We start from the raw sequence: 14,192 nt of genomic DNA, 5'->3' as shown, positions 1-14,192 counted from the left end.
GTAGTTTACAAAGCACGCAAAAGTGTTCACTTACTAAGTCTGTGACTGAACATGCTTTGTCAACTCCCAGGATGGCTTCTTCTGTCTTTGTCACCTTTCTGAGCTCAGCTCAGCTGACACTTGAGCTTTCCCTACCAATCATCCTACAGTTACCTAGGACTGTGGGCTGACGAACTTAAACATTGTTCCCAGGACATCTTACCACAGTGCTTAGCATAGGCTGTTTTTCATGAAAGATTTCAAAGAATGAATTGGCCCAAACAAGCATATTACTTCACCTAATTGACATGATTGGCTACATTTCTGCTAATTACTAATGTTATAATAATTAGTCATCATCAATGATTAAACACCCATTAAAAAAGAAACATTGTACAGCCAGTTGCTAGAAATAGTATAATGAATTAAAATTGATTGTCCCCTATTGGAAAACAGATAACCTAGAGGTAGAATGTGACATCAAATATTTCACATCTGGCCATCAACTTTTTGCTAAAAATATATTAATCATTTAACTTCTAAGTAGAGAATTTTTCCTATAATAATAGTATATAAAGAGATGGTAGTAGTATCTTGAAGGTCTGTGGTTAATACAGTACAGTGCAGTAATAAAGGCAGTGTTTCCTATCATTGTCACATTGAGATAAGTACTTAAAATCATTGTCTACTTTAATCCTCACAACAGCCCTTTTAGGTACATAATGTTCTCCTTTATTTTATGTGAGAGGAAAAAGTTTTAAAACATTAAGTTGCCACGATCATAACTGTATAAACTGACCTTATTTATTAAAATTTATATTGAATATATGATGAGCAGAATTTCTCTTCTTTGAGAACCATTTTTTTGTGGTTACCAATTGAGTCAATACTGAGATTTTGTGAGTTTTTGTCCCTTTGAAAAGCCAAAAGGGAGAAATGAGCAGAGCCTTCAGTTGTGTATGTTAAATATACCTAAGTTCTAAAGAGCTTATGGTATAATGGAAAATATATTTGGGCACCATTCCTTTCTCCATGCAGTAAAATTCTAGTTTCAGTGAAGCATAGAAAGAAATCTTCAAAAATCTGTTCAACTATTAAGTCCTTGAAAATAGGCATAGAATATTACCAAGGACCTTGATATTGTATCTCACAAGGACTGAGGAAATACTGTCTGTAATAAGTTGGTCTTTTTGTTAAGATTACCTTTTTGAAGTTGTTTTGTAGCAGTGAGGAGAGCCACACCTGGCTTGAATGTAGGTATTTTCTCTTCCAGCTTGTTGACAGTGGTGGTACTTTCACATTGGAACTACAAGAAGATGAGATATTCACACTCACCACTCTCACCACAGGTCGAAAAGGCCAGTTCCCATTTCCTCCCAGATCACAGCCCTTCCCGCCTATCTATGATGATGATTTCGATGTTGGTAAGTATTTATTTATTTACTAAGAATCTTTGTCTCCATCTTTGGTACTTGGAGGTAAATTTCTACTTGTGACACTGGGTGTATAAAGGTTCATTTAGCTCTCAAATCTCCATGCACTAAGAGGAGAGCTAATTTCTACATTTCTTTAAGGTAAAGCTTAACTTGCAGGCCTTTTATTTTTCAGTGCTAGAAGTGTATAGACGTTGTTGTCAGAATGAAAGTTATAATTCTAAATTGATTCTTGTTAAGACTTAAGATTTTAACTTTGCTTATGCCTCATTAAACATCACTGGCATTTTCTTTTGTGTGAAGGTTAAGCCATGTAAATGTGTGTCTTTCATAGTGCTGGTGAATTGAGTAATTAGGAGGTAACTTGGGTTATTCTTGGGTAACCCAACTCATTATATACCTCTAGCTATGCCTGTCAGTTTTTATTGAGCTCTCCTGCTGGTGTTCAGGAGGATTGGACCGAAAGCGGTTACCGAAGCTCTTACTGGTCATTTGGAAAAAGTTAGGACATGGTCATTGTTCAGAGATTACTCTGCAAGCAGCTGAGTATAGGATAATGGGTGTCATTGATGGGTTATGTGGCTCTATAAGCTCCTCCTAAAATCTATGCCTGTAGAGGAACGGAGGGAGGGAACTAAGCTTGCTAGAGAGTGACTTGAATCTCCTATTGGCTTCAGGGCTAGAGAATCCTTCCTTTACCAGTTACTGCTGTAGGAATTTAGCTCACTCTCCCAGGAAAAATAATCTTCCAGCTGACTGGCATATAAAACTCCTGGGCTGTGTTGTACTGGAGTCTGCTCAGCTATTTGGATAATATAAACATTGAATTATATGAACATCAATATACCCTAGACCTACATTATAAGCTTTGATTATAAGTATTATTTTATTTAAAAGCTCTCCAAAGTGCTTCAGAAGGAGAAATTTTGTAAGCACTCTGTTCTAAATTACTAAGATTCTAAGTGAATTATTTTGTTCTGAACAGAGTACCCATTTTTTAGTGAAGCTCCATATTTTGCTGATCAGACTGGTGTATTTGAGTACTACATGAACACTGAAGACTCAGGAAGGCACCAGTACACTCTACGACAAGTTCTCAACCAACGCCCAATTACTTGGGCTGCTGATGCTCTCAGCCCAATCAGCATTATAGGAGATTACCAATGGTATGTAAGATTGGCGTCCACTCTAGATCTAGACCAAATAACCTTGTAATAATGAGTACGTTCTGAAGGGTGCTGTTTTTAATAGTTTTCCTTCTGCCAAGAACCCAATAGCTATGATTGAATAATTATCGAATATCATGATGAATATAAAACATCAAACATTATGTGTATGTGTCCTTATCCTTCCTTCAGATTAGCCCAATTTAATAGTAGGGGTGTTTTTTTTAATAATAAAATTGAAGACTTTTTGGAGCTAATTAAAATTTAATGTTGATTTACAGCTATTGAGATTTTTTTTTTTTTTTTTTTGCCAGTCCTGGGTTTGAGCTCAGGGCCTGAGCACTGTCCTTGAATTTTTCTCAAGGCTAGAACTCTACCACTTGAGCCTCAGCACCACTTCTGGCTTTTTCTAAGTATGTGGTACCAAGGAATCGAACCCGGGTCTTCGTGCATGCTAGGCAAGTACTCTGCCACTAGGCCAAACTCCTGGCCCAGCTATTGAGATTTTGAATGCTTCCCCCACAACCCCCCACTGGAATCTTGATTTATTAACCTTATGTTTCCACCTGCTGGATCAGTAGAAGAATTACATGGTCTTAGTGTCTAGAAAATAAAATTACAAATTTTACCTTCCTTATACCTATTTTTGGTAGTTATTTTTAGTTTATTCCTATTACTAGTATAATTCCATTGTCGAAATACACACACACACACACACACACACACACACACACACACACACACGTAGTCATATATCCAAAGTGTGGAAAATAGACAGGGAAGTGAAGAGAAATCTGAAAATCCTTGAATTGTTTACCTGCAGAACACTGCAGAAAAGCTATCTCCTTTGTATTCCTCAACCCTGGTTATAAATCTTGATTCCAGCCCCAAGCTCTGACATAAATCTGAAGAACTTTGTACATTAGTAACTCTTAAGGACACCAAGTGCCATAAGGATTCCGGAGACTCAGGAGAACAATGAAGATTTCTTCCCCATTTTGGATGAATGACCTGGTGGCTTGTTTACTTACACAACACAAACACTATTCTTACATTATCTCTGGATAATGTATATCTGGATTTTCTGATAGTGGTGATAGAGTTTGTGTCTTCTTCATTTGTTTTGTAAAACAAGTGGCTAGTTTAAGTGTCTAAGGCACAGGCCCCAATACGTAGATAAATTGCTTGTTGTACTGCTTGATTATATTCCTTCCCCTACCATTTGCAGTTAGATATTGACTAGCAAGCTAGTGAGTTATCCAAATGTTATATTCGTTAGGATGATTGTATTGTATCTGAAGGAAAGTGTTGTATTTTCTAGCATGCTTAAAAGGAAACTTGGAAGAGAGCTCAATGTAAAAGCTATAGTTCCTAGCTAACTGAATCTTTTTCCTCCTTTGATGTCCTCTTATGGGTACATGCTCCTAGAGCTAAGGTTTGGTTCCTCTGTTTAGACAGATGCTCTGTAGGGTAAAATGGTTCTGAAAGTGAGATTCCTGGACCAGCAGCCTCAGCATCTCCTTAACAGTTGTTACTTGAGCACATCTAAGGGGCATACCCTGGATTTACAGTTACTGGGTCACCAGGCTAAGTTTAACCAGCCCTCCTAAGCTGCTCCAATTTGAGAAGCCCTGCAGCAGTGAACACAGAGGTGCCTGCCTACTGCTTTTGAAGGTGGTTTTTTTTTTTGGGGGGGGGGGATTGGTCATGGGACTTGAACTCTGGGACCTGGGTGTTGTCCCTGAGCTCTTCAGCTCAAGGCTACCGCCCTACTCCTTGAGCCACAGTACCATTTCTGGTTTTCTGGTGGTTAATTAGTGGTAAGAGTCTCTTGGTCTTTAGTACCCGGGTTGGCTTTGAACCATGATCCTCAGATCTCAGACTCCTGAGTAGCTAGGATTACAGGCATGAGCCACCATGCCCAGCTTGAAGGTGTTTTTAAGTCTTGATACAATTTATGTTCTCCCAGAAGCTTCTACATTTTCTTCATTGCTTTTCCTTGCTGATGGAAATATGAGTAAAGCTTTTTTAAAAAATCATATTTTTATTCAAGTAGTTGTACAAAGGAATTACCATTCGACAAATAAGTTATGAATACAATGCATCTTGAATGGCATCACCCATCTCTCCCAATCCTAGTCTTCTCCTCAATGTTCTTAATATTATAGCTACATTCTCCCCCCTTTCTTCATTTATCTTTGGTACATAATTATGTGGAAAAGTTTACCTCTATCATGTTTAAAGAAAAAGATGTCTTCTCAAAATTATATTCTTTGGATAATAAGTTGTATTTTGGTAGAAAGGTAAGAAATTTGCTGTTAAAAAGCCTAAAAATAAAAAAATATTAACTCCTACCCATTCTTTGTGTATGTAAAACTTAGATTTCTCAAGCTTATCCATGCTACAAGTTCACACTTAGCAAGTCATTTTCTCCTCTCATTAGAAGAGTAAAAGCATTCATTACGAAATGGCCTATTTGTGCTATGTCAAAATGGCATAATTTAAGAGTACTAGTCAGGGCTGGAAATATGGCTTAGAGGTAGAGTGCTTGCCTAACATGCATGAAGCACTGGGTTCGATTCTACATACACAGAAAAAGCTAGAAGTGGTATGTGGTTTAAGTGGTAGAGCACTAGTCTTGAGCACAGAGAGGCTCAGGGACAGAGCCCAGGCCCAGCGTTGAAGCCCCAAGACAGGCAAAAAAAAAAAAAAAAGGAAAAATAGTAGAGTACTAGTTAACTGTTTTATTTTTTAGGACCAACCTCACCATTGAGTGTGATGTTTACATAGAGACTCCTGAGAAGGGAGGTGTGTTCATCGCAGGAAGAGTAAACAAAGGTGGTATTTTGATCAGAAGTGCCACAGGAGTCTTCTTCTGGATTTTTGCAAGTGGATTTTATAGACTTACAGCTGATCTAGGTAAGTAACAACTTTTTTATAGCACATGACTTGGTGGTATTTTATTTGAGCATCTATTTATTATTTGTGGGAGCAAAAACAAGCCCCATTCCAAGATACGTATCTAGTTGGTAAAAGATTTAAACTCATGAAAGCAAATAACAATTCAAAATTATAGTTATTTAATTTGTATGAAGATAAGACATCTCACTGCTGAGAATATAGTTATACAAAGCTCTTAAGGGTATTGTGGAGATGAGGTGAGTTGTGAGGGTCAGATTTGTATAGGTTGGAGTGAGGTGGTGATTGGAGAAAGATGTAGACATTTTAAGAATGCTGCTGTTGGGCTTATGGAAGTTAAGAAATGGGAGTAGTCTACTTAAAATGGAGAAATCCTATTTCCTAACTTACTTAACACTTGGAAACATCTTGACTTTTCTCATTGCCCTTAACTATGCTTTGTCCTATGTAGAAAAATAGTATGCAGAATAAATTGGTGTTGAACTTTATACAGTTCATACATCTGCCTTGACACTACATCTTTTTGATGTTGATCTTTCTTAATTCTGTTTCTTGACTTTCTTCCTGTGTTGATTATAGCTTTCTGTTTTTTTAACCTTGGCTCTGTAAATAATGAAGAGGGGGTGGGTGGAAAGAACATTGGTGTAAGGACTCGCCATAACATGTCTAATCTGGAATGGATTTTCTAATCTACATAGAAAGCCAAAAGAGGTTAATTGATTTGTCCAAAGTTTCAAAAACTAGTTAATGGAACCATTGGAACTAGGAACTAAGTCTTCATTTAAAGTCCTCAAGTTCTGGGTTTCTCTTAGGTATTCATTCAAATATAATAAATATAAGTTAAACTAACTCTTTTTTCCCTGTAATTCTAAGTTAGTGCTGTTACCATGTAAGTAACTCCACTAGCAAGACATCTGATTGGAGTTTTAGACTACTTCTGTTCTCTGTGTTCAGTCCTTTGAAGTACAAATGTATATTTAAATGGTATGTACTCTTTGTATTGTGGTTGTTTCTAAGTTTAATTTTACGAATTCTTTTGTGTAGTTTATGGCTTGAGTAGAATTTCAGTAAGTGCTTATTGAATGTATAACAGAGTAAATCTAGAAATGAAGGGATTTAGTTGTTTATCAAGAGTGACTTCATTATGTATAATACGAGCTGAGAACCTCTGTTGAGTTACAGGATTTTGTGCTTATAGGAGACTGTGATTCTGAGTTTTGTTTTTTGTTTTTGTGCTGGTCCCAGGGCTTAAACTCAGGACCTGAGAGCTGTCCCTGAACTGTTTTTATGCGCAAGGCAAGTGCTCTAGACCTTGAAGCACAGCTCTACTTCTAACTTTTTTTGTATTTAATTGAAGAGTCTCACAGACTTCCATGCCTAGTCTGGCTTCAAACAGAGATCTTCAGATCTCAGTCTCCTGAGTAGCAAGGATTACTGATATGAGCCACTGGTGCCTGGTTCTGTGATTTATATCTTAATATATCCATTAGGATAATTTTTTTGTGTGTTACAGCTGGGTGGATGACGTATACTTCAGGACGTGCTGAAATAAGAGCACAAGAATGGTATACACTCACATTAATAATTAAGGCAAGTATTCCTGACCAGAAAGTCTAGAGGTAAAATGTTCTCTTTCTAGAGTTTTCAGTTAATAAAATAAATTGAGGAAAGTAAGATAAACAGTGAAGAGTCATAGAACCAGGGAAGCATCTACTCTCATAGGATTAAAATGTTTCACAGAGTAAAAACATGTAGTAGAAAAAAATTGACTGTCTCTTTCCAGTTGCTTTATTTTTTATTTTTATTTTTTTTGGCCAATCGTGGGCCTTGAACTCAGGGCCCTGAACACTGTGCTTGGGCTTTCTTCAAAGCTAATGCTCTACCACTTGAGCCACAGTACAATTTCTGGCTTTTCTATGTAGATGGTACCAAGAAATAGAACCTGGGTTGACGTGCATGCTAGGCAAGCACTTTACCACTAGGCCAAACTCCTGGCCCTTGTTGCTTTATTTTTATCCATTGCTTTTATAAGCTCTTGAAACCACATGTATTCCATTCTGTGTATGCTGTTTGCTACTGCTCTTCCAATGTTGTTTCTTCTGATAGCCTTTTCATATAATCTATTTCCTTTAGAAATTAGGACATCAGGATAGATAGTGATTTTGAAGACTTACACCCATCCTATACCTAGCCCCACTGATTCTTGTTACATCATCTATGTACATTCTGTTTTGTCCTTGCATCTTAACTTTATGCTGTATGCTGTCAAGGTCTGTCTTCAGTTTTCCAGTCTGGAGATAGACAAGAAGTAAATTTCACATTTCAGTGAAATTTTACTTATAAAAATAGTGTCTGACCTGAGGGCCAGAGTTTGTTGACCTTTGTTCTAAGGCAGTGATTGAGTGAAAATTGAGTAACATGATAAAGTATCTTCTCTATTTTTACTTTATAGACTGGGGGTCAGGTGGTGTTTGAATTTAGATCTGAATGGCCTGAAGAACACTATGAGCAGGCTGTGCAGCTGGTGCTAAGGACAGATAGAGCTGGCCTTGGAGAGTGAGCAGTTGGGTAGCAGGATGCCTGGAGCCTGGGGAATAACGGGGCGGGGATGAGGACGAGGCTGGCTACTCGTATGCCCAGTACTGGTTCCTTGTTAATTCACTGTCCTAAAAGTAGCAATAGCTCTTAGAAAGCATTTGTAAAGCTGAAGGTAGTTGTTCGATTAGAACTGTGACTCTGTCATTGGAATCAGATGTCTTAGATTCTATTCTTAGCTTTGCTGGAAGATATGTGACTTTGGGTTTTAATGTTATTAACCTCAGAGTTTAGTGCTCTGGAGTAATGGTAGTAAGATACAGTGTCTATTGTTTACTGTGTGTCAGGCACTGAGCAACCTTCTGAGGAAGACATAGTTTTTTTTTTCTCTGCCAGTGACCAGTAAGTCATACTGGGTATTTTTCTAACCTGTTTTCTACCCCATTATCAGCTTAGCTAGTGATTTCTATGATTCTCAGATAATGATGGGAGTTACATATGTCCATGTAGTTATATCCTCAAAACTAAGGCTAGAAATTCATTTCTTTGGCTAGCAAGAGAAAATGAAGGCCTTAAGTAATGAGATATTTGGGCTCAGGCAAGATCCTGTCTAAAGAGCTGCCACTACCTGTTATTCCCACAGCTGTATGTTCACCCACTGCAAAGAACATTTTTATGTCACATTCACAAAACCTTATAATAATGTCTAAAGCCTTATAATAATGTTGTAAAAAGTGTTCTTTTGTTGAGTTTACATTTTAGTGGAGCATCAGGAATTATTCAAGCAATCACAGAAATATTTTCCTGTATTTGAGATTTTTGCTCAGATATGTGGAACTGTGTTTTGTAGTACTAAGTCTAGAGTGAGACTAAGTAGATAGGCCATATATTTTTAAGAAACAGACCTAAGGGCATTATTTCCATGTGTTTTCAAGGGCCGTCATTCTCTCTATTCCAGGGTCCTATGTCCTCAGGCATGTTGAATGGCCAATTGTTGTGGGAATATATCCCAGTACATTACCCAAGGAATGGCTGGGCTGCGATTGGAACTCACTCCTTTGAATTTGCACAGTTTGACAACTTTCATGTGGAAGCTGTACACTAGTTCTTACAGAGCATGATAGAACACTGGATTTTCTTTGTTTTTGATTTTGGTTCCAGAGCTAATTATTGTTTTGGTGGAGCAGCATGTGAACCTTTTGAGGCTTAAATAATGGAGAGTAAGTGGGGAGAGATATATATTTTTTGCTTGATCTGGTGAAAAATTTTTATTAGAAATAATTCCAACAGAATTATAGGCGGACCGTCAGCATTTTTGGTTGGTTCAGATCATGAAGCCTTGGTGCTGATACTGAGGCAGCTCCCTTCATCTCATTTTCAAGTGATCATGCAGATGGCCAGGACTCTGAAATCGCTGAGATATACTTGAGTGCTGGCCAAATGTCCAAGTAAGCTGATCATCCTAAGACAGTGCTCCACGGAGGAAGCTGAGGACCACTCAGCATGCCGTCGTCACTCCCAGAAGGACTTTCTCTTTCTTCTTTTGAAAGGATGATGCTTTGGAATTGCAGAATATGATGAGTGGGATGATTTGAAAAATACCTCATTAATAAATGAACTCTAAAGCTATTTCTGAAATAATAAATATTAGCAGATTACATGGGGCCATTTGCATTCTCTCATTCTTTGAGTTCCAACTCTGAATCTTGTGACTTTTCTAATTCTCTGATAATGTTAATCCAAGATGACTCGAGAGGAGGAAACCCAGCATAAACTGGTACTCTGAGTGGGTCTTAGAGATGGTTAGAGCAGCCTGTCATTATGTTATTCCACTGTGCCTTGCATAGTTTATCCTTCTATCTGCCACAGATGAAATGTGGGAAAAAAGGAGCACATATTTTTATAGCTCATAGAACTGGATCATTTCCTACAGTTTTGTATGATGAGATGCACTTATTACAGTTCCAATGTGTTTATGTTTGAGACTGTTTCTCATTAGTAATGATTTATATCTAAGGACTAATGTAGTTCTTAGAAGTAACTCAGTTATTCATGTGGGCGAAGCAAATTGCAGAATTTTTAAAGGAGTGAATTACTCATTGAACTAATTCTACTATTTAGGAATTTGTAATAGTTTAACATAGGCTAAGCTAAAATACAATTTTGCATTACTTTTGAAGGCACGCTAATTACTAGTATAAATCATATGACAAAGAAAATTCAAAAATTAAAGTCAATAAGTGATTTCAAGTTTATATATCTAATATTTTTGAAAACTAACATACAGGTTTAATTTTTTATATACAGTAAAATCTTCCCATTTTAAGTGTACAATTCAGTGAGTTTTGATAAATGGTTATGCCTATGTAACCAGCTCTCCAGTCAAGCTCATGACTTTTTCATCACTCCAGAAAAATCACTGGTATGATTTCTGTTACAATGGATTGTCTTTTGTCTCAAATAAAAAAGTATTACAGTTTTCTCTGTCCTCTTGTGAGTGGTTCTTTTTTCAGTCATCATCACGGTTTGAAATTTGTTCATGTTGTTAGGTTGCTCCTTATTAATGAAAAAAATCCCATTGTGTAGAGACCAGACATTGATCTTTCCTTCTCCCAGTTCCAGAATTGCAAATAAGACTGCTATCAGCATGTATACTCATTTATGTTTTGTGTAGGAATATGTTTTTATTTTTTTCTGGTCTTAGGTTAAATATATGTTTTAACTTTATAAGAAACCATCAGTTTCCAAAGTGATTGTATGGTTTCATACTCCTATCATGAAGTTTTGAGAGTTTTAATTATTCTGTGATGGTGTGTGTGTGTGTGTGGGTGTGTGCACGTGCATATGTGTGTGCATGTATGTGTGCCAGCAGTAGGGCTTGAACTTATTGCCTGAACACTGTCACATAGTGAGGCTGGTTGGTACTTTACCATTCCACTTGAACCATAGCTTGACTTCCAGATGTTTGGGGTAAATTGGAGAAAAGGTAAGAGAATTTTTTTTTCTTTCAGGGATGGCTATAAAGCACAACCTTCAGTTCCAAACCTCCTGAGTCTAGAATTACAGGTGTGAGCTCCCAAGGCTCAGTGGATTCCATATTCTTGCCAGGCTTCATGTCATTCTTTTAAATAATCCTTCCTTAGGGTGTATAATGTGTGCATCTCTTCAGTGATTAAAGCTGTTTTGTGTCTTTCAGGAGACTTATTTTCCTGTCATACATTTTTATCCTGTGAAATAGTTGTCTAAATATTTTTCTCACTGAAAAATTATATTATCTTTCCATTGATTTATAAAGAGTACTTAACACATTCCATGTAACAATTTTTGCAATTGATGCATTACAAATTATTTTCTCTATATCTACAAGAAACTGGATGGAATTTTTGTTGTAAGTGAATTTAAACTAGAGATTAACTTGGGGAAATTGGTGACTAAAATACGTGGACCCTTCAATATATGAACAGTACATCACAATGCCTTTAGGCTTCTATAACCTATAGTTTAAAACATTTATCCTCAAATATATTATGTATTAATGTTATTGGCTTTTTCAGTTGTTTGTTTGTTCATGCATAGAAATATGGTCAATTTTTATATATTGACCTGCAGTCCCACATTCTTGCTAAATTCAATTCAGTATGTCAGTTTGTGAGTACAATGCATTTGATTCATATCAATGCATTTGTCATTAGAGAATATGCTGTTTTGATTCAGCTATTTGAAATTACTAGTATTTTTTTTGCCAGTCCTGGGCTTGAGCTCAGGGGCTGAGCATTGTCCTTGGACTTTCTCAAAGCTAGAGCTCTACCACTTGAGCCTTAGCACCATTTCTGGCTTTTTTCTATGTATGTGGTACCGAGGAATCGAACCCAGGTCTTCATGCATGCAAGGCAAGCACTCTACCACTAGGCCAAACTCCCGGCCCCTTGAAATGTACTAGTATTTTATGATCCAATTTATTTTTTTCTATTTTTATTACCTTTAAGTAGTTGTACAATGGGCTTTCAGTTCAATCATTTATTATACCTTGAAAATATTTTTCCTTCAGTGATTGATTATAATCTTTATTTTGTTTTACAAGTTTTTATTCGTATGCATTGATTGACTATAATCTTTAAAAATATTGTCATTTTTGCTTGATATTGTTATAAGACTTCTATGTACTTCATAGTTTGTCAGTTCTTCTACCAGTTGCCATCTACCAGTTGCCAATTGAGAAGTAATAAAGTCTTCAGACACAAAGCTAGACATGGTAGCCTATTCCTGTAAACCCAGCTACTTGGAAGGCAGGTGCATTGTGAATTTAGGTTGGCTTGAGATGCTGTCTTAACAACTCCCCCTCCCCAGCTCCACCAAAACAAAACAAAGGGTCTTCAGACACAATTGTGTTTTGTTTCCCCGGTCATCTGACAGGTTGGTCATTGGATGCTTTCTAAACCCAGTGTGGCCCAGGCATATCGGCATGGGATTGCCTGTGAGTTAATCTCACTATAGTTGGTTACATCTTCGACATCTTCCAGCCCTGTAAAAGTTGGTGTAGTTTTACATCCAGTAGGTTCCTGTTAACTCTTCTTTTTTTAGCCAGTGTTGTTTCATACTGTGGATATATTGCTTAGTCTGGAGCCATAGAATTAAGTCAACCCCAGCTTTCTGGCTTCTTTTCCTGCATACTCCCTTCCCTCAGATACTCTGCATTGTGGATTTCAGGTACCTTGACTCCATTTAATTCTGCTGCTTATAGCTATAGTCCCATAGTCCTTACACGCTGGCTAAGGCCAGGTTTCTCCTTCATGTTTTGTTTCTAGACAGAAGCTGGAGATGACAGTGCTCACCTCATTTATTCCCCTTCTTCCAGGAAGCGTTCACTATCCTGGGCTGTCATTTGTCTACCCTCAGATGCAGTTGCTTCAGTGGAAGGACCAGTTTAGTTTCAGTTATTTCTCAAGGCTGTAAAAAAGGCTGGCAAAGTGACAGTACATCTATAAAGTGTGCATTTGCATAAGGACTGACTTCCTGAAGTAGTTGTCAGGGTTTGGGGATTTTATCATCTAACAGAATGAAGTTAAAAGTGGCTTGAAATGGAGGCTTTCTCCTTGTGGCCCCTCCCCAAAGGAGCTGATAACTGGGAAGTCATGTGACTGCTTTTGAGGAAGTAAAGACAGGCCCTGATTATTTTTTGCCCTTTCCTGTTTCATGTCACCAGTGGAAAGATATATAGAGGATATTGCACACCCAGGGTATGTTGTCTGACCTTTATATGAGGCTAGTGCTTCTTACTCACTGGTTCAGGTGTGGGCCCACTAGTGTTTTGTGGTTCTGCCTCTGGGACAGGGAATAGACTCTTGGAGTCTGGGGTATGTCCTTGTTCCTGCTCCTGTCATTAACTGCCTGCCTAAACAAACCAAAGCCAAGAGAGGGACCGTGTTTACTTGAGAGAAGATCAGGGTACTGGGAAGATTTCCTGAAAGGAGGAAGATGGTCCTCTCAGGCTGTATCTACTCACCTAGCATCCTTATTTCAAGTTTAACAGTCAGGATGCTATCTAGCCCTGTGGTGGTGTCATAGTTCTTTTCATAAAATGTAACTACAAATACCTGCCATTTGGGAATCAGAATGCTCAAGTAAAAGTTTTCAAAAGGTTGCTGGTCCACACTATTTTGAGCAGTGAATGGATGGTTGCTATTGTCTTAGCATCTTGAAATAATAATCGTAAGGACTTATTGTGAATTAGTTTGCAAGCTGGGGTCAGATTTGATTTCATGCATCACTTTATCAAGTGCCTAGCATAGTCCTTGATGCTCCACATGAAATGCAACAAATAGCTGTTGGCTGAGGAGATGAAGCATTTACAAGGTGGCAGACATCCTGCTGAGCACTTACAATGACTTGTTGCATTTCAGCCTTGTCACCAGCCCCTGTGGTGTATAATGTTTGAAACTAAAATTTCAAAACATACCCAACAATCCAAACACTAGCCTCCCTGAACTGTTCTTGAGTCATTAGAAGAGTTGGCTGATTGGAGATGGCCATTGATTACCACATAAAGTGAATAAAACTGTTCTTAAGTGGATTTTCAGGGCCTGATGAGTTAACATGTCACCAGCACTAGAAATCAAAATCTTACGAAAAGCGGAAGCAAAAAATAAAGGTTATAACCTTT

General features: G+C 37.6%; 1 protein-coding gene across 5 annotated transcripts in view; it reads left to right on the top strand.

Annotated features, from left to right (window-relative positions):
• Nucleotides 1–10,512, top strand: part of Galc (galactosylceramidase) — a 40,767-nt gene extending 30,255 nt beyond the window's left edge. For 4 of the 5 annotated variants that reach the window (XM_090344662.1, XM_090344665.1, XM_090344664.1 and 1 more), the window contains 5 exons: nt 1,253–1,403; nt 2,398–2,578; nt 5,334–5,497; nt 7,011–7,087; nt 8,991–9,696. In XM_090344662.1, coding sequence (XP_090200788.1) covers nt 1,253–1,403; nt 2,398–2,578; nt 5,334–5,497; nt 7,011–7,087; nt 8,991–9,137 — 720 coding nt within the window. In that variant the 3' untranslated portion in view covers nt 9,138–9,696. Of the gene's footprint in view, nt 1–1,252; nt 1,404–2,397; nt 2,579–5,333; nt 5,498–7,010; nt 7,088–8,990; nt 9,697–10,339 lie in introns of those variants that run through there. The other variant, XM_090344663.1, reaches the window with a different exon arrangement.
• The last annotated feature ends 3,680 nt before the right edge of the window (nt 10,513–14,192 follow it).

The sequence above is a fragment of the Megascapheus bottae genome, chromosome 14 (genome assembly GCF_031878675.1).
Source record: "Megascapheus bottae isolate mThoBot1 chromosome 14, mThoBot2.hap1, whole genome shotgun sequence".
In the NCBI taxonomy this organism is placed as follows: Eukaryota; Metazoa; Chordata; class Mammalia; order Rodentia; family Geomyidae; genus Megascapheus; species Megascapheus bottae.
This window is presented reverse-complemented; position numbering and strand designations above follow the sequence as displayed.